We start from the raw sequence: 26,626 nt of genomic DNA, 5'->3' as shown, positions 1-26,626 counted from the left end.
CCTTACATTTTTCCACATTATTCCTCACCTGGTAAAAGTTTGCCCAAATCTTCTCAGCTGCTGCTGTAACTCTAATTCATGCCTTTTTTTTTAACTTCTGCATGTAACTATTCCAATCCACTTTTGGCTGCTGTTCTATGTTCTATTCTCTACAAACTTGAGCTAGTCCAAAACTCTCATGTTCCTGTCTTAACTTGCAGCAAGTCACATTCCACTTTAACCCTGTGGTTGTTGACCTACACTGACTCGGGCAGCATCTTAATTTTAAAATTCTCACCTTGCTTTCAGATCTCTCCATGCTCACCCCTCTCTATTTCTATTATCTCCTTGAGCCCTGCAATCTTCCAAGACTTTAAATTATGGATTCTAGACCATTCATCCCTTTTCTAATCTTTCCGTCATTGGTGTTGACTTCAGCTTCTGTGGCAAACATCTGGAAATCCTTCCCTAACTCTCTCTACCTCATGTTAAAATCTACCTTTTTAACCAAACATTTCGACAGTTGCCTTGCTATCTCATTATGTGCCTTGATGCCACACTTTGTTCTGTAATGTTCTTGTGAAGGACCTCAAGACATTTTATTGCATTGAAGATGCTTTATCAACTGTTGTAGTGCTCAAGTTTAAAGAATTGTCACTTGGCAGATAGAAATGATTTCTTCCGCCAGGTTTTGGGGAAAATTCCAGAATGAGGGTAGAACTTTCTAAAAAAAAAACGCAGTCATTCAGTAAAATATCAGGAAGCACTTCTTCACACAAAATGTTCTGGAAATCTGGAAAACGTCCCCCCCAAAAAAAGCTGTTGAGGGTATGGATTAACTGCAACTTTTAAACCGAGACTGAAAGATTTTTGCAGGCAAATGGATTCAGCATGAGAAACTAAGGTAAGGCAAGTGCAGTAAAGATTGAGAACAGCAATGAAATAACTGTATGGTAGAACAGAGAAGGGGCTGAATGGCTGCCTACTGTCCCTTTGCCAGCTGTTCCACAGCATTTGTTTCCAGTGAGAGGATTTTTGTTGATTTTATGGGTGCCATTCCCTGATCTGACTACTGGGTGATCTATCCACTCTATTGTATTGTAGATATGATCTGTTGTCTGAATCTGTAACTCCCTTGTCCATATTATTTGAAGGAGTGTTCTTCAGATTCACTGCAGCTTACAAGTGAAAGCACGAAAAGGGATACATTGAAAAGGAATAGTGATGTTGATTTAAAAATTTTACAGCGCAGAAGGAGAGATCATTCGGCCTGTCATGCTTATGCTGGCTCTTTAAAAGAGTTGGTAAATTTAATCTTCGACCCCAACTTTTTCATCTTAATACTGTATATTAGTCCTCTTCAACTGTATACACTAAGGTCTTTTGAAAATTCCTGTGGACTTAAAAAAGGATCAAGTCAATGTTCTCTATTTAGTTTTTTTCCATTCATGCGGGGACTAAGCGTTGTGCATCAATATGAATATGACGTGCTCATTAGTTAAAACTTAGTTTGTTCTTTATCCCTTCCATTTGTATTTATGTAGGTGCTATGTAGCCTTTCAGGCCTCATTTGGAAACAATATTTGTTTCTTCACTATATTCATTCCCACTCTCTCTGACTATTGTATCATGAAATCTTTTGTTTAGTCTCTCCTTCCCTTTTGTTTCCCCTTCTACTACTTACCCCACCTCCCAACACTGGTTTAAAAAGAAACTCTTACATTGCCAGCTATTTCAGTTCTAGTGAAATGTCAGATCGACATAAAAAGTTAACATATTTTTCACTCCAGAGATGCTGCCTGACCTGCTGAGTATCTCAACTGTACTTTTTAAAAATTATTTTCGTTACTAATTAGCCCATGAGTTTGCATTCTACTAAAGTGCTTCAGGAGCTCAGTCTAAATAATTCTGTAGCGTGTCTTATCACCTCAGGATGTCCCACGGTGTTTTACAAACAGTGAAGTACAACCATTGCTCATTTAACACTCATAATGTGTTCCAAAGAAAAAGCTTGCTAAACAAAAATTAGTTTCCCATAAGAAACCATGTAATAGGATGAGTGACCTTTCTCACCTGTAAGCTTTGCATTAAAAACCTAACTGGCCCAAACATCCACTTACCAACTCCTCACAACCTGTCCATCATGAATCAGCAGTATGATGGAATACTTCCCACTTGCCTGGATGATTGCTGCTCCAACAAAATGCAAGTTTGTTACCATCCAAGACAAATGTTGATTGTCTGGACAAATAACAGTGTGGCATGTTGGAAGATCAAATTCAAGTGCAGATTATACAATAAAAGGCAGAACTCATAGGAACATTGACATACAGAGAGATCCAGATGTACAGCTCTCCAGATCTCTGAAAGTGGCAACGTGAGTGGATAAGGTGGTCAAGAGGGCATACAACATGCTTGCCTTCATTGGCTGGGGCATCAAATAAAAAAAGTTGGTATATAATGTTATAGCTGTGCAAAACTTTAGTTAGGCCGCATTTGGAATATTGTGTGCAGTTTTGGTCACCACACTGTCAGAAAGAAGTGGATGCTTTGGAGAGAATGCAGAGAAGATTACCAGTACGTTGTATGTCAGGAAGGTTTTACTTATGAGGTTGAATAAACTCTGATTGTTTTCATTGGAAAATTCAAGGCTGAGAGGCAATCTGATAGAGGTCTACAACATTGAGAGGCATAGATAGGGTGGTAGTCAGAGGCTTTTCCCACAAGGTGGAAAGGCCAACTACAAGAGGGCACAGGTTCAAGGTGAGAGGGGGAATGTTTCAGGGAGAAGTGTAGGGAAAATGTTTCCCATGAAGGGTGGTGGGTGCCTGGAACATACTTCCAGTGGAGGTGGTGGAAGCAGTGACATTAGCAACTTTTAAGGTGTATCTTGATAGACACGTGAATGGGAGACGAACAGAGGGATAGAAACCACGCATGGGAAATAAGTAGTGGGTCTAAATAAGGTTTAGAATTGGCATAGGCATGTTGGGCTGAAGGGCCTAATCCTGTGTGGTAGTGTAGATAAGCAGTTCACTTGATTGGTGCCACATTGGCAAACATTCACTTCCTCTATCACTAATGCTCAGTCATAACAGTATATACCATCTACAAGATGTGCATTAGAAATTCATCAAAGGTTTTCAGAAAGTGCTTTCCAAACCCACTACAGGTACTACGACCACCTAGAAGGATAAGGGCACCAGATGCATGAAAACATCATCGACTGCAAGATCCCCTCCAAACCACTCACCATCATGATTTAGAAATATGTCGTTGTTTCCTCACTGTCACTGGGTCAAACTTCTGAAACTCCCTAATGACATTGTAGATGTACTTACACCCAAGGACTGCAGCAGTTCAAAGGGTAATAAATGTTGGCCCACCCAGCAATTCCTATATTCCATGAAAAAAAAGAGAAAAACGGAAAGTATCTTTGGAAGTGCCAGAATGATTTTCTTCTGTGTTGTCTGATTCTATTCCTATCTGAAATGGAAAGATTCTACGACTAAAACTGAAACACTATTTGTGCATTGGGCTGTGCATGGGCAGTAGGTTTTGAGACTGCCTATAAATCTGAAGCAGTTTGTGTGCATTGACCAGCATTGTTGATTTAGCTTGCCAACTTGGATGGTGTAAAGTTGGGGCTACTAACCATTAAACAAGTCTGGCTATGTATATCCATGTTCTATACCAGCTTAATGTACTTCTGGAAGCAGTGCTTGGGTAATACCATGAAATGTGATGAAACACTTTCGGCTGACAGTTTTGATTGGTCATATTGAGAGCACCCTGGTCAAATTCAATCCATCAGTGAGTTACTTAGTCGGTGCAGAATTCATTTAACCTGCCAAAATATCATATTACATCTGTTCCCATGCCTCAGTCTTAATGCAGTACCGTTCAGTTTTGTATTAACAGTTGATGTCCTCCTTTAAAAAAACTTGCATTTACACTGCACCTTTCACATTCTGGGCATAGTCCAAGGTGCTTTACAAATACTGTAATACTACTTTGAAGAGTAGTCAATTTTGTAATGTATGAAATGCAGCAATCATTTCCCACAAACAACAGTGTTGATGTCCAGATAATGCTATTGAGTGATGTTCATTAAGGACAGATAACTGAGCTGAGTTATCCCATTCTCCTCTTCAAAATTAGTGCAATGGTAAATCAATTGTGCAAAGCGGATGTAGATAGTCACTTGAGGATGAAATTTGAGATTATTGCTTTTCAATTCGGCCATCTGAAATCATTTGTAACTAAAGTACTGTTCTCTCCTGCACCGAAGGGCTATGAACATGATGGTGAGCTTGATGAAGAGGAAGATGATGAAGAAGAGGATGAGGATGAAGGTATTGTCTGTCTTCTGTTTCTTGACTATTCAGAATAATAGAGCACAGAAGGAGGTTAATTGGCTCAATGATCACCAAAGTGCCCGTTCCTTGATAATTGTCTTCAATTAGTCCCATTCACCTAATCTTTCTACAATTACTGCACATGTTTCCTTTTCAGGAACGTACAGAAGAACTAGGAGCAGGAGTACGCATCTAGCCCCTCGCGCCTGCTCCAGCATTCCAAAAAGATCATGGCTGATCTTTTTAATGGATTTAGCTTCACTCACCTGCCCACTTACCGTAACCCTTAATTATTTTACTGTTCAAAAATAAGTCTATCTTTGTCTTAAAAACATTCAACAGGTAGCCTCAACTGTTTCATTGGGCAGGGAATTCCACAAATTCACAACTCTTTGGGTGTAGAAGTTCCTCCCCAGCTCAGTCCTAAATTTGCTATCCCTTATTTTGAGGCTAGTTCTAGTTTCACTTCCCAGTGGAAACAACCTCCCCGCTTCTACCTTAACAATTCCCTTCATAATTTTATACATTTCTATAAGATCCCCCTCATTCTTCTAAATTCCAATGTGTATAGTCCAGTCTACTCAATCTCTTATAAGTCAGCCCTCTCAACTCTGGAATTAACCTAGATAACCTTCCCTGCACCCGTTCAAGTGCCAATATATCCTTTCTCAAGTAAAGAAACCAAAACTGTACATGATACTGTAGGTGTGGCCTCACCAGCTACCTATACAATTGCTGCATAAACTCCATCCCTCTAGCAATGAAGGACAATATCCCATTTGCCACTTTAATTCCTGCAAACTAACTTTTTATGATTCATGACTCCCAGATCCCTCTGCATAGCAGCATGCTGCAATCTTTCACCATTTAAGTAATAGTCCATTTTGCTATTATTCCTACCAAAATGGATGACCTCACGTTTACCAACATTTATCTCCATCCGCCAGATCCTTGCCCACTCATTTAGCCTATCTACATCCCTCTGCACACTTTGCTTTACCATTTATCTTAGTGTCATCTGTGAACTCTGACACACTACACCACAGTACACAACTTATGTAACTAACTTCAGAAAATTCTTACTGAATGTGCTTCCATTATGTTATCAGGCAGCATATGCTAAATCCTGAAAACTTGCTGCATAAAATAATTTGTCTCATCTCCCCTCTGATTCTTAATTCCTTCCTTACTTTGTAAAAGTAAACATTTCGTTCAAGTGCTTAATCCCTTATTTAGAAACAAATGTATATATTCACAATCCTACATCAAATTCAAGGCAATATTCAACCAGGTTTTGCACCAAGGAGCCTTGGCAAAATTAAGAGGAATTAAGGGGAGAAAAATCCCCATTGGTGGAGTTGTACTTGGCACAAAGCAAGATGGCTATGATTGTGGGTGTTGGAGGTCAGTCATCTCAGCTCCAGTACATTGCTGCTGGAATTGCTCAGGATCGTGTCCTCGGTCCAACCATCTTCAGCTGCTTCATTAATTATATTCCCTCCATCATAAGGTCAGATTTGGGGATGTTGGTTGATGACTACACAATGTTCAGCACCATTTACAACTCAAATACTCAACCAGCTTGTGTTCATATGCAGCAAGACCTGGACAATATTCAGGCTTGGGCTAGTAAGTACTGAATAATATGCCAAATAAATGCCCAGCAATGATTGTCTCCAACAGAGAATCTAACCTTCAACCCTTGACATGGAATGGCATTACCATCATTGAATTCTCCATTATCAACATTCTGGGAGTTGCTGTTGACCAGAAACTGAACTGGACCAACTATGTTGAATACTGTGGCTAAAGGAGCCAATCAAAGGTTGAGAACTCTGTGGCAGATAGTTTGACTTGACTCCACCACAGCCTCTACACCATCTGTAAGGAACAAGTCAGGAGGGAGTTTAAAAAACGTTGAAGAAAGACAAAATAGCCCACTTGGTTGACACTCCATCCACCATGTTCAAACTTCACTCCCTTCACCATTGATGCTCAGTGGCAGTAGCATGTGCCATCTGTAACATGCATTGTAGCACTTTATCAAGTCTCTTTCGACAGCACCTTTCAAACTTTGCTCTTTAGAAGGTCAAATACAATAGATTCATGGAAACACCACCACCTGCAAACTCCACTCTGAGCCACTCAACATCCTTACTTGGAAATATATTGCTATTCCTTCACTGTCAATGTGGTCAAAATGTGGAACACTGTGGGTGTTCCTGCACCCAGGGGACTGCAGCTGTTCAAGAAGCTAGCTCAATGCCATTAGCTCCAGGACAATTAGTGATGGGCAATGAATGTTGCCTTGACCAATGACACACACACACACACACACACACATCAATGATTGAATAAAGGAGAAACCGTTTATACTTTTGTCTCAAATGTCGAAGAGCCAGTATTTTGGACATACCACACGTGAAAATTTGTATCTGTTTGAAGGCAGCTGCACTTTTTGTTTGTGAATCACTGATTGTAAACTCCCAGTTTTTCTTTGCCATTTCCCCTCCCACATTGTGAAAATGGTGGCTGCTCAATTTGTGCGTGTGACTCTTGACATGAGTTCCAGCATCATGTTGGCTAGCTGGAGGCTCTTGCTCCATCCCTGTGAAATCTCTGGCCTTAGTCGGAGTGACTTGTTAGAACGTGACATTTGAATGATGCGTTTGGTATCTTGGCATTGAAATCATTTGCTGTTATCTTACAGAGGAGGAGGAAAGCACTAAAGGACAGAAGAGAAAAAGAGACACAGAGGATGAAGGAGAGGAAGATGATGATTAAGAAGCCAAGTGGCCTGAAGGACTACTTAGTACTGGTTGGGCTGTAATGCCTCCCTTTCCTCCCCTGATCCCTGACCCTTACCCCAGATTGATGACTGTTGGATACCTGCACAGCACTGAATTATCATGGAGCCAGCAGTTGCCAATGTCTTGACATTCCTTGTATTTATAAATGCAGTTAATCCATATTCCAAAACCCACATGGAGTAGTGAAACTGGGTAGAATTTGGTCCAGTGCTTTTATGATATTGGGGTTTCTTAGGTTTCCTGCTAAGACTATTTCCATAGCAACAAGAACAGATGAGGTGATTGGATAGTCATGTTTGTAAATGACTGCCTGTTACAGCGAGGTTATAGTATCGATCTTTATGTAAGTCAAAAAGCTTTGTAAATAAAATCTTAAACTTTTTGGTTTGTTCTTCGATATTGCAATACCATTTTGGGTGTTATTTACAAATGCAAGATGTTTCTAAACTAACAGTTTTTGGAAAGTTAATAAATGGTTTCTTTTAAAAAGACAGTATTCATGTTTACTATCCATCGCTGGGCAGCACAACAAGCACCATTCTTGGTGGATTTGATGCAATTTTGTTGATAACTGAAAATTGGTTCAATCTTGGCTCTACGCAGTAAAAACTGACCTCAGCCCAGTTAGTAAATAACAGTGGAACAACTTGCCTCTGCACCCTTGATGGTCAAGGCTCCCTCCTTGCGATTATTGTTAAGTGGTCATCCTTGTTCAGTGTGCAACTAAGTATAGGAGTGATGTCGATCATGGTCAGATGGTCCCCTTCAAGACGTGCACAAATAATGAATGTTTAGATGAGAAACTTTTTAGGGTTAATTGTTCCTGCAGAACTGTTCTGAATGCTCAGGAGCGCAGAGGAGGTGAGAGGAGAAGAATGAGTAATCACGTTTGTAAATCTATCTGTGGGTGCCTGGAGATCATCTGTTCTTGAGAAGCCAGCTCTAAATATCAACATGTTACTGCCCAAAATTGGCAAAACCACCTTGGATACAACAAAATTAACCTGCTATTAATTTCACAGGAGATGCATAGTAGTGGATCCTTCGCAATGATGAGGTAATTCCTGGGAATACAGTAATTGGAAGCAATCCCCTCTAGGGCTGCTCCTTCTCATGCTTTGTTAAAGAAAATTCATTGTGCTTTATCACAATGTTTGGTGTTTTCACTTGCTATGCGTGTGGATGCATGCTATTCCTACTAGTTGTGGCAAGCTTTCCTGTAAATGTTGTCCATGGTTTTCTTTATTGACAGAAGCCATGATGAGGTAGATAGTTCAGTTACTGCTCAGAGCGTATAATTTTGCTATCCTGTATTCACTTTGCTTAACACCGTTTATAAAAAGAATCCAAAATATCAATTTTTCTGGAAGAGTTGAAGCGTGAATCTCAACCTAAGAGATTTTGATTTAGTTTATTATTGTCACATGTACCTAATTACAGTAAGACGTTTTGTTTTGTGTGCAGTATGGCAAGATCATAACAAAATCATAGGAAGGAATACAAGTTGCGCAAAAAGCAAGGTCAACATCACATTTGAAATTTGAGAGGTCTATTTAGCAGTCTAATAACAGTGGGGAAGAAGCTGTTCTTGTACCTATTGGTATGTGTGCTTAAGCTTTTGTATCTCCTGCATGACAGAAGAGGTTGAAAGATGATCTAAGTGGGGTGGGAAGGGCCTTTGGCTACCTTTCCATGGCAGCGAGAAGTACAGATGGAGTCAATGGATGGAAGGTTGGCTTGTGTGATGGTTTGGGCTGTGTTCACAACTCTTTGTAGTTTCTTACTGTCTTGGGCAGAGCAGTTGCTGTTTCAAGTTGTGACACAGCCAGATAGGATACTTTCCGCGATGCATTTGTAAAAGTTGGTGAGGGTTCCTTAGGAATATGCCAAATTTCCTTAGCTTTCAGAGAAAGAAGAGGCATTGTGCCTTCTTAGCCGTTACATCGATGTGACTGGTCCAGGACAGGTTGTTGGTGACATTACTCATGCTAATTTACCAATGTACTGTCACCATAACTAGTTTAGTGCTTCACAATAATTCAATGGGCAGGGAACGTATCACACACAAAATGGTTATAGGAATCTTAAGCCCCGAGGGAGGTGGTGGAGATAGTGCTGTTGTCATTGAGCTAGAAATCTACGGCTCCAGGTTAAAGATCTGAGGGCCTGGATTTGGATCTCAGCACAGCAGACGATAAAATCTGAAATCAGAAGGAAAATCTTGAATAGAAAGCTGATTGTCATTAAAAACCCATCTGGTTCACTAAATGCCCTTTTAGAGAGGGAAATCTGCCATCCTTAGCTGGTCTGGCCAACATTCTTGTGGATCTGAAGTCCAGTGTGGTTGACTACTAATTGCTGTCTGGGTAATTAGGGATGGGCACTGAATGCTGGTCTTGTCTAGTGACTAGAAACAAACATTATTACAAAAGCGGAAGTATTGGGCAAGCTAACAGAACTAAAAGTGGATAAGTCTCCTGGCCCTGATGGAATGCATCCCAGGGTATTAAAAGAGATAGTGAGAGAAATAGCAATTCCAGCAAATTGGAAAATAGCAAATGTGACGCCACTGTTATTTTGTTTTTAAAAAAAGGTAGACAAAATGTGGAATTATAGGCCAGTTAGCTTAATTTCTGTAGTGGGGAAAACATTTGAATCTATTATCAAAGAAGAAATAACAAGACATCCAGGTAGAAATTGTCCCATTGGGCAGATGCAGCATGGATTAATGAAAGGCAGGTCATGCTTGACTAATTTACTGGAATTATATGAAGATATTTTGAGTGTGGTGTAAAACAGGGACCCAGTAGATGTGGTGCATCTGGATTGCCAAAAGGCATAGCACAAGGTGCCACACAAAAAGCTGCTGCATAAGATAAATGTGCACAGCATTATGGGCAGTGTATTAGCATGCATAGAGGATTGGTTAACTAACAGGAAGCAAAAAGTGGGGATAAATGAGTGATTTTTCTGTTTGGTGATCAGTGACTAGTGGTGTGCCTCAGGGATCAGTGTTGGGACTGCAACTGTTTACAGTTCACATAAACGATTTAGAGTTGGGGACCATGTGTAGTGTGTCAAAGTTTGCAGATGGAACTATGATGAGTGGTAGAGCAAAGTGTGCAGAGGACTGAAAGTTTGCAGAGGGATATCGGTCGCTTAAGTGAGTGAGCAAAGGTCTAGCAGATGGAGTACAATATTGATAATTGTGAAGCCATCCATTTTGGTAGGAATTAACAATTAAAAGGACAATTATTTGAATGTCAAAAAATTACAGCATGCTGCTGTGCAGTGGGTGTCCGTGTGCATGAATCACAGTAGGTTGGTCTGTAGGTGCAACAGGTAATTAAGAAGGCAAATGGAATTTTGTCCTTCATTGCTAAAGGGATTGAGTTTAAAAGTAGGGAGGGTATGTTGCAGCTGTACATTGTGCTGGTGAGGCCGCACCTGGAGTACTGTGTGCAGTTTTGGTCTCCTTACTTGAGAAAGGATGTACTAGCATTGAGTGGGTGCACAGGAGATTCCAAAGTTGAGAGGGTTGGCTCATGAGGAGAGACTGAATAGATTGGGATTATGTTTGTTGGAATTTAGAAGAATGAGGGAGCATCTTATAGAAACATATGAAATTATGAAGGGAATAGATAAGATAGAAGCAGGGAGATTGTTTCCACTGGTGGGTAGAATTAGAACAAGTGGGCATAGCCTCAAAATAAGGGGATGCAGATTTAAGACTGAACTGAGGAGGAACATATTCACCCAAGGGGTTGTGAATCTGTGGAATTCTCTGCCCAGTGAAGTAGTTGAGGATTCCTCATTGAATGTTTTTTAAAGATTAAGATAATTTTTTGAACAGTAAGGGAATTAAGGGATATGGTGAGAAGGTGGGTAAGTGGAACTGAGGCCATGATTATCTTGAAATGTGGAATGGGCTGGAAGGGCCAGTGGCCAACTCCTGCTCCTGGTTCTTATGTTCTGTGAATTAATAATGAGAAAAGATGCCTATGAGATGTATTCATGGAAATCCCAAACCCTTCAGAGAGTAACCTTACCATGTGACTTGGGATTGGAGTTCTGCTTAGGTTGACATTGGGGAAAGAATATAGACAACTTTTTGATTACTTTGTATTGTGCAGAGACTCTCAAAATATATGAGAACTCAGTGAGGAAACAGTGTACAAACTAAAGGATTTTCCTTTTACCAAAGTAAAGGAGAGCCAATAGATCCTCAAATTTAACAAAGCACACCAGGATAATGCATTTCTCAATGATTCGGCCATTTTCTTTTTCAGGGTGTCATGAATTAGCATGGATTTCACTGCTTTGGGCTGTAAATATTATTTTGTAATTATTTCATTTCTGTACTGCCTTTCACATACCCATGGTCTGGACTCAAGATCCTGATGATGAGACAAATTCCAGGTCCCAAACCCCTGTAATGACTGCATTGGTTGTCATGTACAATGTTGGAATGACTGGCCATTCAGTGACTGAGGTTTGCTTTTGCTGATGTCTTGAAGTTGGCAGATATGGTCCTGAAGCTGGAGGACCTTTGACCCCGAACAATTGGGAACTGCGCCATTGGAGCTTATATAACTGGGAGAGAAGTAATGACGTTTCGCAATCGAAATGCTCTCTGAAGACTTCTTCATGAAGCTGGTTACAGCTGCCAGGCTGCTGCTGTGAGGGAGTTTTGATATACAGGGGTGCCTCAGCAGTGACCAGCTCATAATGTCAGCTAGACATAATGTCTAGCTTCAACAAAACTGGAACATAATGTTCAAGACTCGAGTTTTGCCAAAATGCAGCCTCTACCCTGCCTGTTCTTCTGCATCTGGGAGGTTTGTTTCTGTACATTAACTGAATTTCAGCTTCGAGAGGCTTCTGCCACACAGGTTCAAATATTGACCCTGAGTGATCCTTCAGTTGCCTCAATGATCTATGCCTGCTTTTAGGCAGGTAGCTTATAAAATGGGGGAGATACCAGGCTGTAGAGGGGGTCGCCTCCATTCTCCCTCTCCAAAGCTTCAATGCCAACTGCCTGCCCCTCTTCTGCAGTTATAATGTGTCCATCAATGCTCTTAATGCCTTTCAAGAGAGGTGGCACAGTGGGGGGGATAAAGTGCTTTATTTCCCCCTCTAATACTATGTTGATTTAGTCCACTCCCTCTCTCTCTCTATCCCCCACCCTCACATTTTGATATAAGCATTGCCCTTAATAGGCTTTGCTTGTAAATATTCAGTTGGCCACATGGGTATTTTCCTGATGGTGGAGAGAGAAAAAAATATAGACAGTTAGCTGTCACCCAGCCCTGAAGCAGCATGTTTCGAAATAGTCCAGAAGTGAGAAAATGCCAGCAAACTGGCACGCCAGCTGTTTACAGAAATTCATGATCTCTACCATTACAACCCTCCCAAGACTGAAAATATTACCCAGGTTGTCCCAAAGTGTTTTACAGCTAATTGACTATGTTTGACATCGTCAATCTGGTAAGAAACGTAGCAGCCAATTTTCATGCAAAGATCTCCCCACCAACAGTGTGATACTAACTATATTTTTCTTGTATTTTTTTCAAGAGATGTGGGCTTTGCTGGCTGGGTGGCTCTATTGCCAACCACTAACTGTCCTTGAGAAGCTGATGATGAGCTTCCTTCTTGAACCACCACTGTCTGTTTGGCGATATTAATCGAGCAATGAATGCTAGGGAGAACTTCCCTGATCTCAGATGGGATTTTCAATGGTCCCCCAAGAGTCTAGTTGGAAACAGCTTAATATCTCATCTAAGTCAAGTCCATGGCATGTGAATTAAACAAATTACTTTGTAACAAAGCTGAGGGTGTTGTCCACTGCACTACAACTGCTACCTGTGGCTAACACTCTCTAGTGGCTGTAGTCCTGCATGAAGCAACATTGATATATTAATAGGGTTAGTAAATGATAAGAAAGTTGAATGTTATTCATCCACTTCCCATTAGCCTAATGAGGCCAATTTACAATTCTGTGAATTTATGGACAAAATAACTAAGCTAATGTCAAATGGAATTTTACAAAACTGGGCCTTAAAACTGCTTTCAAAACAAAAAAAAATTGCCTGTTTCCTGTTTTAGGGATGCTACAAAGAAATTTACAACCAATTAATTACTTTTGAAGTGTAGCCAGTTTTATGTAGGCAAAAGTGACATTCAGTGTTGCCCAGAAAACCTCCAAAAATATCAAATAAGATAAATGGTCAAACAATAATCTTGTTTTAGTGACATTATTTAAGGGAGAAATGTTAGCCAGTTAACCTACCTAAATTCCTATGTCCTTCAAATTGATATTTTATGTCAAACCAGTTGGGTAGAGGCTTTGGTCTAATGTCTTACTCAGAAAATACTATCACCAAAAATGTTGTAATTCCCCAGTAGGATATGGAGGTTTCAATCTCTATTGTGTGTTCGATCCAAGTGTGGTTGAACCCAGAACCTTCTGATCAATGAGATGTGAATCAAATTTTCATGGTCTAGTGAGTACAGCATGGCACTGGAGTTTTAGCTTCCAATGTCTTTTAAGGTAATTGTAAACCAATAAGTTGGAATCAAGAGAGGATCATTGCACTACTGTGTGTGCGTGTGTGTGTTGAATGTTGAAATCATTGGGATGGTGTTGATGGAGAGAGGAACAAACACTGTCTGCCTGTTTTAAACTGCCTCTTCTGACTCTCTTGGACATAAGGGACCTATCTGAAGATATGACCAAAGCTTATAGTACTGTATTATAAAAAAAAAGTGTAATTTTGGTTACACTCTAGATACTGCTAGATCTGTTGAGTTTTTCCTGCAGCTTCTGTTTTTTCTTGTTGACACTTATGGCATTGTGATTGGAAATGTACATTATATTGGAGTGGTGTATTGATACTCTGATAGATCTTAATATTGTCACAATTATTCAAATTGTCTTTGTAATATTATTAAATAATTCCTTATCACAAAACCAATCAATTCCTGTTTACCACTTTAGCTTGTTTGACAGTGTTATTTACAAATTACTTGGCCATGAATTGGGGTGGAAATTATTCATCCCTTTCTCTTTGTTGACAAAAGTAAAATTATATTGGTTCCAAGTGTCTGTAATATTTGCCTCTCTCAAGAGAATGATTCTACATATCAGAATATAGTGTTAATAATAAAATGTTATGGTCTCTGTTGGATGTGTTCAGAATTGTGGAGAAAGACTTTGAACTTAATATGATTGTGTGTGTTTAAGATTGAGATTTCTGAACTTTAAGAAGCCAACACCAAAAATGCAGACTATTTTTGTTAGTAAAAGACAACTGCGATCTGTAGCTGTTGATTTGTCTATTTTTAACGTGAGAAAGGTGCTGCTTCTAATTGTGTTTTCTCTTCCAGCGTATCCATCAGGATTATCAGAACATCCTTGTCTTTGGATTTGGAGAGTTATTCTGGAAAATAAGAATCATGGTAAATTATTCATTTCCAAATTTCCTACAGGTCTTCCTTCTCGTATCATCATCAATTCTCTGAAAGAAGGCTGGTCCAACATACAGTGTGGCAAGCCAGCAGTTTCCAAATCCACCAATGTTTGAATGAGGATCAAAACAAGTGACAACAATCTGATCAGTATCATTAGCCAACTGATTAAACTGGCTCTAAGGCTGCTCTAGCAACATGCGTGTTTTAGGCTGGATTTTTGAATATTGATAGTGGTGACTCCAACTTTCTTTCTCTCACATGGCTGACTAGGAATCTTCCTTACTTTTACTGTTTGACCACAAAGCTTCTGGCTTAGAGGCAGGAATGATACTCAGTGCACCACAAACTGCGTATCATTCTTCTAGGATATGAGGCGGTTTTGATAACATTTTCAGGCTTTAAATATTTCAGCTACATTCAAATGAGTTTAATGATAAATATCAATATAAAGCCTCCTCTCTGCTAAAATCAATGATGAAATCAATTCTTTATGGTCCCTAGATATGTATTAAAATGTATTATTGTTGGAGCAGGGTTAATGTTTTATTGTATAGAAAATATGTGTATCTTAAGGTGCAAAAGAACTCCCTTCAATTCCTTATAGGAAGGAATGGCAGATTGGAAACCCATCTGGTAATAATCATTTCAAGCTTCAATAAAAATGCCACACATTTGAACTGTTTCTGACTTTGGTTTTAAAGAGATTTGTGTTTGGTGTGTAATTTTTTTTGTCTCACAAAACACTGAAGTGATACTCTGAACAGCAAGTTTTATGTGGGTGTATGTTTATGGGTAGCTTTTGTATTATCTATCAATTGCAGCCGACAGACTGCGATTAAATGCATTTGAAGACGTGCTGTTCAGTCTATGGCTTCATTTTGGTGCATAAAAATGTGTTGCTGGAAAAGCGCAGCATGTCAGGCAGCATCAAAGGAATAGGAGAATCGACGTTTCGGGCATAAGCCCTTCTTCAGGATTCCTGAAGAAGGACTTATACCCGAAACGTCGATTTTCCTGTTCCTTTGATGCTGCCTGACCTGCTGCGCTTTTCTAGCAACACATTTTTAAGCTCTGATCTCCAGCATCTGCAGTCCTCACTTTCTCCTCGTTCATTTTGGTGCAGGATGTTCCTGTTTATTGCAGTGTTCCTGTTGATCAGGGAATGGGAAAGAAACAAATGTGACAATTCAGTTCTGAGGAAATAACAATAAGAATCCTAACAGAATCCAACAGTCCACAAGGACTGAATGACTGTGATAAAGAACTTTTGCCCATGTTCGTCCTTCAATTTTGACCTCTTTTACATTCCTGATTTCCCCCACTTCACTCTTGGTGCTCATACATTCAACAGCCAAGGCCCTAAGCTCTGGGATTCTCTCTCCCCTTCTTTAAAATGCTGCTAAAAACCTACCACTTTAGTCAATAATTTGTTTGCCATTCCTAACATTTCGTGTTGCCCATATTTTGGACACTTTGACCAGTTTATATACTAAAAACATTTTATCCATGCGGTCTTGTTGGTGAGGTGGATGAAGCAACACAGAAGTCAGTTTGTGGTTCAATTGAGTTCTATTAACAAAATGTTCCTTCTTAAAAACATGCTGCATTTCCCAAATTCCCATAATATTTGCCTTCAACTGTTAAGGAAGAATATTAATCGCAATGATCCATGGTGTTTGAGCTGGACTATTGGAATCTCCTTGCTCTCTGGTGTGAGGCAGTCTCACTTACACAAAGGTGGGTCTTGCATGTCCGTGCAGATCTCCTTCTAGGTCTCCTTCTGCCACGTGTTTTGTTGCGGGTCTTCACTGAGGGGGTGGCTTCCAGGTGCATGTTTTTATCCTCCCTCTCACCCCAGACCTTCCAGAATGTTCTGAAATCTTTAACCAATGGGGTCATGAGCTGAGTTCAAATCATTTAAATAGGGCCATGCCAACACCTTTCTCTGTTGCCATGCTAGGAAGTGTAAAAGTGCACATACTCAAGAAGTCAAGGTGCCAGAAAGTCTGATTAATACCTCTCCAATACATAATCCTCAGGCTGATTGTAACTCATTTCCCTTGAACCTTTGTAACCTCATTGACCTTAGATTCCCTGTAGCCGATAGTTGCTGGCTGCTGTTTGATTTGGCCAACTTTCTTTGACAGCTAATTTCTCTGGCTGTGGGTTAATTTAGAATGTCCAATTTTAGACCCAGGGTCACTCAACTACACTCGTTTTGTGGGTCAGGCAGAATACTACCACCAGACACATTTTCCCCATTCCTCCACTGTCAGAATTCCACAGGGATTGTTCCACAACATCCAAATCCATCCTTCCTAAGGAAGGATCTCCATCTCATCCTGGATCATCACCCTATCGCTGAAAGCCAAAATATTATTTCAGGACTCTTATGGACCTAATCTCCTGGAGATCTCCCCTCCACAGCTTCCCACTTCATCGCCTCCCAACCCCATATAGCCTGCTTCCCACCTCCTTCAGAAAGTCCAAGTTTCTCCCTATCAGTTCCAGAGGATGTTTTCATTTGAAGGTGCTGCAGACCTTTCAAGATCTGTAATCTTAACTGTGAAAACAGGTCAAAACCACTTTCACTGTGTTTAATTTTTTAGTCCTTTACAGTCCAGTCAGGCTACTATGGGAAAAACATTTGTTACTTCAGAGAGCTTTATAGATTTCTTTCCATGGACAATATCCTCAAGACTTTAAAGAAATGACTGCTGGTCTAATTGTCAAATCCCTGAAGAATCTATGTCGCAATTACTGATCGGCTTTTTCCCCTGGTTAGAGAGTCTAGAATATGAGTTCCAGTTTCAGAAGAAGATTGTAAATTTAGAATTCTTTCCCCCTGAGACTTGAGACTACTTGGTTATTAGATTTTGGCAAATTTTTGGATGCAAAGGAAATTATGAGTGCTCATAATTCACCATAACTAGGTAATAGACTTTAATAAACATTTAAAAAATTTAATTTGAGGATGTGAATGTCACTGATTAGGCCAACCTTTATTGCCGAAACCAATGTGTTTTTTAGAAGATAATGGTGAGTTGGCTTCATGAACTGCTGCATTCCCTGAATTATAGGTACACCTATTGTGTTGTTAGGATAGAGTTCCAGGAATCTGGCCAAGCAACAGCAAAGTGAAGACAAAATAATACCAAGTCATAATGATTGATGCTTGAGGGGAACTTGCAGGCAATGGTGTTCCCATGTGTCTGCTGCCCTTATCCTTTCAGATACTAGGCTGTTGGTTAGCAAGGTGCTGTTGAAGTTGATATAGTGAGTTTTTATTTTTTTCTTCTTTTTAGAGCCAGCTCTCAGAGTGGACAGGATGTCTGAGTTTTTTTTTCTTATTTGTTTTTCTTTTTTTTGTACAGGTGTGGAACACAGTGAAAGACACAAGGTGCACAAATCTTTATTCGGTTTATGGTGAGTTTTTATTAGATACACATTGAATAGTATTGGGCCAGGTTTGACAGTGGGGATGACCCATCTAGTAGGGCAGGAGAGTGATGGGTGGGACTCCTTCATCTTCCTGCTTTGGCCTCAATTAAATTTAATGTTGGAAAGCTTATCCCCATTCCTGCCCTACTGCTAAATGAGGTCCTTAAGTGGACAATTATTGCCCAATTAATCTCTCTGTACTGGACAGTGATACTTAGCACATTGAGCCAGAGCTTTTCAGTTAGTTCATTTCCCCAAATGCTTCCACTTCAAGTGATCTGATATGCCTTTTACTTTTGAATTTTCACTTTTTATCTGCTACCACCACCTTTTCAATCTGCACGTTCCAGATCAAAGCAACTCAACTGCACTTAAAAATGAAATGCTCCTCATCTCCCCTCTGGTCATTTTGCCAATTATTCACACTGCCTACTGGTTACTAACATACCTGTTTATAAACGTTTTGGTTTGAAGACTTAAATCATCAGCACCATTGTGTAATACTATCAAATAAAGTTGCTTTCCAAGCGTTTTTAAGAAAGTGAAGTTTGCTACTGAGTAACTGGGAGAAATCATTGTCCCAATTAAGCTAATAAAGCAGGATGCAAGACAAGAAAGATGTCCTCAATGTCTAGTCTGCCACTGTGTGCAGGAAAATTACTAGATCAGTTGAATTTGCTTGTCTCAAGCAGAAGATTGAATTTTTAAAACCCATTGCCTACATAAATTGGACTACGATGAAATGGTGCTCTGTGTGTTTTGATAGACATCCAACATTTTTTTTGAAAATGAAATTTTTGTAATTTCCTGTTAAGTACAAGTATGGGAAAGGGTTAGATTTAAAGACTGAAAAACAGAACAAATTGAAATTGGGCAAAAATGAAATTGGAGATTGTTGTTGTGTGAACTGCTGGAAATTAAAGGATATTACCCTGTAGTATTTGCATAAAAGCAAATTATTTCTGTTATCATTGAAGAAAATGATTTATTTGCAGTACAAGTAGTTTGTGAATTTGCTTAAAATAAAATCTTCAGAAGTACTGAATATAATATCTGAATAATATGCAGGGCCTGAAGGAAAAGGGAATAGCTTTTTTTGACTCGCATTTGGCTTGAACATCATTGTACACATCAGCATGGACCATGTTTCTATGCGACAGACTTTATGATCTGACTCCACTATATATTGTAATGATTATTATTAAAAATGTTGCAAGTCTGCAGGTCTTGTTTTACTGTATTATCTGCAATCGTAACATATCATGCCTCTTACTGTTATATTAACCCATAGTTATCGACTGCTTATTGGTAATTGATTTATTAGACCATTATCATTAACAAGACATTAAAACCCTAGAAGCCCCAACAGAGTGGAAGCAGGCCATTCGGCCCTTTGAGTCTACACTGATCCTCTGAAGAGCATTCCTCCCAATCCCCACAGCCCTATACTTTCTATGGCTAATCCAGCTAACCCATACATTCATGAACACTCTACGCAATTTAGCAAGGCCAATCCACCTAACCTGCACATCTTTGGACTGTGGGAGGAAATCGGAGCACCTGATGGAAACTCATGCAGGCTCTGGGAGAAGGTGCAAACTCCACACTCGCAGCTGCCTGGGAATTGAACCTGGGTCCCTGGTGCTGTGAGTGGGCAGTGCTAACCACTGAACCACCATGACCAATGTGCCTATAAACAATATATCTCAAAAGCCAATGGACAAATTTTAATGATGCTTGTAAGAAATGATTAGTTTTAGGCAAAGCTAGATTTCTTTATGGAATGTTATGGGTTATTTAATTTAAGATATTGATGATTATTTTAAAATATTGTGCATTGTCTCAAATTTTGTAAGGTCAGAGTCTTCAGAATGAGATGTTGAATATGGATTGACTTGAAGCATCCCAAGTGAATCATAGAGATGTATAGCATGAAAACAGACCCTTCGGTCCAACTCTTCCATGTAATCAGATACCCTAAATTAATCTAGTTCTATTTGCCAACACTTGGCCCATATCTCTCTAAACCTTTCCTATTCATATACCCATCCAGATGCCTTTTATATGTTTAATTGGAAGCACTAGCCTTCAGAGCGCCGCTCCTTCATCAGGTAGTTGTGGCGATAGGATCTGATGAAGGAGCGGCAATCCGAAAGCTAGTGCTTCCAATTAAACCTGTTGGACTATAACTTGGTGTTGTGTGATTTTTAACTTTGTACACCCCAATCCAACACCGACATCTCCAAATCATGACTTTTATATGTTGTAATTGTACCAGCCTCCACCATTTCCTCTGGTAGCTCATTCCATACAGGCACCACTCTTTGAGCCTCTTCCTAAAGCTCAAACACTCCAGCCCTGGCAGCATCCTTGTAAATCATTTCTGAACCCTTTCAAGTTTCACATCCTTCCACTAGGAGGGAGACCAGAATTGCATGCAATATTCCTAAAGTGGGCCTAACCAATGTCCTGTACAACTGCAACATGAATGGAACCTCTGAAATATGTTTTTTTTTACAAATTATAGTTATCTAGCATCAACCAGGTAGGGAAAATCCTCAAGGAAGACCTGCATTGTTTTAATGATGTTAAACTGACATGGTGTGACATGGGTTTGCGCTCTCCTGAGAGCCACCTTCACCCTATTGAATTCACTCAATACAGAACACAGGTTGTAATTTCTGTGTTTTCTTTTAATTCATTCACAGGATGGATATCACTGACCAGGCTAGCAATAATTTCCTCGCGGGCAGTTCAGAGTAAAGAACGTATGTGACCCCCAGACTCTTAGCATAGGCTAGACTGATAAACTGATTCCTGGTGAAGGGCTTTTGCCTGAAACGTCGATTTTCCTGCTCCTCGGATGCTGCCTGACCTGCTGTGCTTTTCCAGCACTCTAATCTAAACTCTGGTTTTCAGCATCTGCAGTCCTCACTTTTGCCTAGACTGATAAAGACCACAATTTCCTTCTGTAAATAACATTTGAAAAAGTTTCCATTGTCATCTTAACTTTGGACTCTTATTTCTGAATTTTTAAAAATTGAATTCAAATTTCACCATCTGCCATGGTAGGATTCAAACCCATCTCCCCAAAACCTTACCAGGGTCTCTGGATTAATAGTCCAGCAATAATACCACTAGACCATCGCCTGCCCAATAAAAACCTGATGCCATTCTCTTTCTGTTTTGAACTCTGTGTAAGATTGTTAATCCACGTATATAGGGTCATTTCTAGATTGTTACAATCTGATTTTATCATAGATGTTCACATTGAGTCTACATGGTGATTAGGCAGGATATCTTATCTGTGCAGGTCAATGCAACTTCAATTGTTTTGTTTTTTTAGACAACAGATTGAAACTATCAAGTGGTTTCATCCATCTGCATAAAGTATAGCTGTCATTGTTAGTACCAATTACTAGCATGTGCATGAAAATTACATTGATAATTTTTGAGTAAAATTCGTAATTTTATTAGGAATTAATAATTTCTTTCATATTTCAGCAAGAAGAGGTACTAGAGAAATTGATTGATTGGATTAAAATAAAGATAAGCAGGAGGTACTTAAATCTAGCAGTATAAAAATCATCTAGTCTGGATGAGATGTCTCTTAAGTTACTCAGAGTGGAAACTACAGAGACTCTGACCAATAATGTCAGTCTTGTTAGATATGGGTGTTGTGCCAGATGGTAACACTGTTCAAAAAGAGGGAATAGTATTAAACCCAATGTTGATCTTACTTTGGACACTTTGACCAATTTATATTAAACTCATTTTACTCAAGTGCTATACTTGTGAGACAATTAAAACAGAGTTGATTTGCAATTCAGCACAATTTTATTCACAAAATATACAAAAGACACAAAAAGAAGCCATACGGCCAAATATTATTTAAAACCCCGCTCTTTCACAATAAAAATCCCTATTCTTACATAATTATTCTACCAGTCGCAACATTAAGTCTTTGTTGCAATCCTTTCTAAACTACTCCAGCCACCAGACTAGGAACAGGTGTAACCTATGCAGTGAAACTTAGCCAGGCTGTGTAGTCGGCTTTGATGAACTTGATGAAGGTTAGCTTCAGATGTAGTTGTCTTCCCTCTCCCTCCCCAGCTGGTCAGAGCTCCTGGGCCAAGTCAAGTCTTCACTGAGGAAATGGCTGCCAGGTGTCCCCTCTTATCCCTCCCTGCTGCTTCTTTCCAGAAAGTTCACTGACCCTTAGTCAAACGATTTTCCAGTCAAGTTCATGGCATCCAATGGGTTATTGGATGTCATGGCCCCCACTGAGTACCTGGTGAACAGGAATATTCCTAGCTGGGCAGCACTGTGGCTCAGTAGTGGGCACTGCTGCCTCACAGCGCCAGGGACTCGGGTTTGATTCCAGCCTCAGGCGACTGACTGTGTGGAGTTTGCACATTCTCCCCGTGTCTGTGTGGGTTTCCTCCAGGTGCTCCGGTTTCCTCCCACAATCCAAAGATGTGCACGTCAGGTGAATTGGCCAGGCTACATTGCCCATAGCGTTAGGTGCATTAGTCAGAGGGAAATAGCTCTGGATGGGTTATTCTTTGGAGGGTCAGTGTGGACATATTGGACCAAATGGCCTGTTTTCACACTGTAGGGAATCTAAACTAACCTGGAGTATGACTTGTTGCCCTATTTCGAATTCAGTGGGGTTGACTTTGCCATCAAAGTAGGCTTTACCTTGTCTCTCTTAATGATCCATCCTAACACTGTCTGCCTTTTGCAGCAACATGGACTTTGTTGAGCAATGCTTGACTGGCGTTTTGCGGTTGAGGGATAAGAATACTCGTTCAGATAGATCCATGCCCAGCAGGGAGTTTGATCCCCATGTGCCGTCTGGTCATCAGGATATGGGGAGTGACTCCTGTAGTGCTCAAGAAACAAGACTGTTTCTCACTAACATCCAACATAAAGGGTGGAACTATGTTGCAGTTGGTGCTGTTCTACTGGACAACCATTCTAAGCAGTGCTTTATTGGTGCAATTCACTGGCAAGTCCCTCCATTGGTACGGTGGAGTACCTCTGGTTTGCTCTCTGCTTATGGGTGGAACACTCTAGAATAATGACCAATCTGGCCACAGTTGGCACATCTTCCTGTGGCGATTGCTCAAACCTTCCCTGCAGGGGCTGGTAGCAGCAGCTACTCTCGTTATTTCCGTCACCCTCTTCGTTGCTCCATACCAGGTCATGGCTGGGATTTACTGTGACCAGGTGCATCTTTCCAGCCTTGCTGCACGGCTTTTTACTAACCCCTGGACCTCATTTTCCCACAACGGACAATTCCTCAGAGCGGCCACGCCTGTGTGTGTGTGTGTGTGTGTGTATGTATCGTTGTCAAAACTATCGCAGGCCTTCTTACTCCCTTGGGACTGAGACCAGTTGGCCTAATCTGCACCTTGAGCTGGATTCTGCTACCCAATGACAGCAATGAACTGCGCCCAACAGCCCCTAATGAATGTAGTCGCTGTTCCTATTTCTTTTGCTGCTCTACAGGGTCCCCTCTATTTTGGTTGACCTCAAATTGCCCTCTGCCCACATTTTGTGGATGGGGTGAGGACTGAGGGGCTCAAGCACATTAATATCAGCTTGAATTCCTCAGGGTCATCAAGCCTGTGCAAAATCCTCTGCTGGTGGGAGTTTTCGAACAATGGATAGGGGTCCGAGATTGGGTTTGAAGGCAGGGACATTTTTGGCTGTCTCTGTCAGTTGTACCATTATGGGTAGGACTGTGTTGTTGATATTGGCAACTTTTTGCCTATCTCGACAACTGGTGGTTAGTGGGTTCACTGGGGCTGGATGGGAAAGCAAGGTACTGTGGATGCTGAGGAATGTGGAAAGTAGGAGTTCCTCCTGGAAAGGGCTGGTGGGGGATTTCCAACCCGTTTGGTTCTCAGGGTGCCAATGTGCTTCCTCCCTAATGATCCCCAGTCCACCTCGTGGCTCTTCTCTTCTGCCCTCAAGGTGCACGTTAGCCATTCCTGGACCACAAATGGGTACCTTAATCGATCAAACTCACAATGGTACTTTGATCGATCTACAGTGCAGACTTTACTCTGTTGTTTTAATGGCAGAAAGCTGTGATCACTGCCAGCAAATTAGTCAATATTCCCATCTGGCTCAGTCACAGCTTTTTGGGGTGTGACATGATCCTAAATTGCACGTTGTTCCCCTACAGGCCTCCTCTTCCTGGGCTGGAAACTGCCCTGTGTGTAGCAAATTCGCCTGGTTCCTCTGTTCCTGCTCTTGAAATTTGGCTGCATTGCTTGGTTCTATTCTTTGCGTTCTCTGGCTCTTCTTTAAAGCTTTACATTTCCAACTTCTTTCCCTTTCGCTTGTTCAATACAGCTGGCTGTCGCGAGAGCTGTACTTAAATTGGAGATATGCTTACTGAACTCTCTAACCCAACAGTTTGGCCCTTTGGATCCCAAATCTGAAGCTACCACAGTGCAGTATTTGGGCCACTTCACATGCAAATATTTCCTTAAGGTTTCTCCCACTCTGAGTGGTCTGCCATTGTTCTGCTTTCGAGGGTTCATCCAATGGGTGTAGGGAAGTGAACAAGGTTGGGGTCCAGCTTGCATTGAATTCCCACCAGTCTGTTTGAGTCTAATGCACAAGAGGTATGTGACCCCACCCCCACCCCCATCCCCACCCCCTGCCCTGGGTGTCTTGCAGAGTTTATGTTTCCTCCTTGAATAGTTTAGCTTCAAATACCTGCTGTTTTATTTGTCTCACTCCACAGATGCAGCGTGCAATCTAATGATTGGTCACTCACCTCTATCCTCAAACACCCACTTGAATCCTGGCCGTCACATGGGGCAGCTGCCTTCTTAACCAGGCTCAGGTATTCAAAACCTTCACGGACTTGGTAGATTAACTAAGGAGAAAATGTTTCCAGTGGCAGGAGGGTTATAACCAATATGAGAAACTTGTGGTAACTGGCAAAAAGAACAGAAGTGACATGAGGGGATTAAATGCACAATGATTATTGTGATGTGGAATGCACTGCCTAAAAGAATGGTGGAAGCAGATTCAATAGTTTGTCATCGTCGTTAGCAATCACTCAGTAATGAGAATGATTATCCACCTAAGAAATTCAGTGTCACTGCTCACGTGTGGACCTTCAGTGGGTCCTTCAGTGGCAGATAAGCCCAATCCTAGAGCTGCATCTCCAATCACACATTGGCAGATTTTACCAGGAGGTGGCAGTAGCTCTTGGCCTTGAGATTGTTGGCACTCCTTTCTCCAGTTCCTTTTGTTTGCAACATTGGGAACCCGGGGCTTGTCTGCTTCCATCGGCTTTCTTATTTTTACTTTTGCTCTTTTGTTTCTTTGTTTTCTTTTCTTTAAAGCCTGGAGACTGGCAGCTGAGGGAGAAGGCCTCTGCCACTAATCGTTGAATGAGCCAGACATGCCTCCACACCAGCCTGGGGTCTCCTGGCAAGCAAGGAACAGGTTCCAGGCTGACTCCCCTGCCCTAGACTCGCAGGCCGGGCTGAGGCTGCAGGTCTGCAGCTAGGCCTGGGTGCCTGAAGAAGTAGGAGTGTTGGTGAAAGGGATGGACAATGGATTGGCGGCAGCTTCTGGAGGATTGGAAACAGGAGACTATGTTCACCGATGAGGCAGCTTCCAGTGGAGGGAAGTCTCGGCTTGGTACGTTGGTTTCCTGGTGTGGTGGTTTCGTCTCTGTGTGGAGGTCTTTAGATATTCCTGCAGCCCAGCAGACAGTCTCAGCCAGGAGTGGCGGTCTCTGCCTGCCATGGTGGTCTTCATCGGTGAGGGCTAATCGCCCAGTTTTCCAATGGGCCTGACTTGGTAATCTTGTCCCAGCATGGAGTCAGGGTTTTTCATCGTTTCCTAATTGGTTTTACCCGAGCCCAGGAGCTGTTAACTGATCTGTGATGAATTTATCTTAATTTTACTTTTTGAAAAATTCTGTCTGACTCCTGTCAGTAATAGAGGTACTGTGGTAGGGTGACTTTTAAAACTTTTCACTCTATTTTCATGTAAAAGTACATGGGACAATAAATTTCTATTCTATTTTCCATACCTCCTCTTGTTGACAGGCATTCTCAAAGAATTGTGTCCCTTCATGCAGGAGTTTCCTTCAAGGTAGTTTCTTCTGAAGCAAGGTCTCCTATGCATTGCCACCTATGTTGCATTTCATCGACGTGAAGGGAGTCTTTGAAATGCTTCTTTTGTCCTCTTATCCAAGTATGGCAGGACTACCTTACGCTGAAAGACTGGAGCGACTGGGCTTGTATACCCTTGAGTTTAGAAGACTGAGAGGGGATCTGATTGAGACATATAAGATTATTAAAGGATTGGACACTCTGGAGGCAGGAAACATGTTTCCGCTGATGGGTGAGTGCCGAACCAGAGGACACAGCTTAAAAATATGGGGTAGACCATTTAGGACAGAGATGAGGAGGAACTTCTTCACCCAGAGAGTGGTGGCTGTGTGGAATACTCTGCCCCAGAGGGCAGTGGAGGCCCAGTCTCTGGATTCATTTAAGAAAGATTTGGATAGAGCTCTCAAGGATAGTG

At 41.0% G+C, this 26,626-nt stretch overlaps 1 protein-coding gene and 1 long non-coding RNA gene across 2 annotated transcripts in view; both read left to right on the top strand.

The window, feature by feature from the left end:
- anp32b (acidic (leucine-rich) nuclear phosphoprotein 32 family, member B) overlaps positions 1-7,640 on the top strand; it is a 56,231-nt gene extending 48,591 nt beyond the window's left edge. The window contains exons 6-7 of the mRNA XM_043717108.1: positions 4,271-4,334; positions 7,048-7,640. Of these exons, the coding sequence (XP_043573043.1) occupies positions 4,271-4,334; positions 7,048-7,121 (138 nt within the window). The 3' untranslated portion in view covers positions 7,122-7,640. The remainder of the gene's footprint in view (positions 1-4,270; positions 4,335-7,047) is intronic.
- Positions 7,641-10,987: 3,347 nt separating this feature from the next.
- Positions 10,988-26,351, top strand: LOC122563347. Its single transcript, XR_006315562.1, has 4 exons — positions 10,988-14,605; positions 17,992-18,043; positions 24,822-24,923; positions 25,432-26,351. It is a non-coding gene; the product is annotated as an uncharacterized LOC122563347 (long non-coding RNA).
- The last annotated feature ends 275 nt before the right edge of the window (positions 26,352-26,626 follow it).

Source organism: Chiloscyllium plagiosum, chromosome 2 (assembly GCF_004010195.1).
Source record: "Chiloscyllium plagiosum isolate BGI_BamShark_2017 chromosome 2, ASM401019v2, whole genome shotgun sequence".
Lineage (NCBI taxonomy): Eukaryota > Metazoa > Chordata > Chondrichthyes > Orectolobiformes > Hemiscylliidae > Chiloscyllium > Chiloscyllium plagiosum.
The sequence above is the reverse complement of the archived record's forward strand: the minus strand, read 5'-3'. Positions and strand labels throughout refer to the sequence as shown.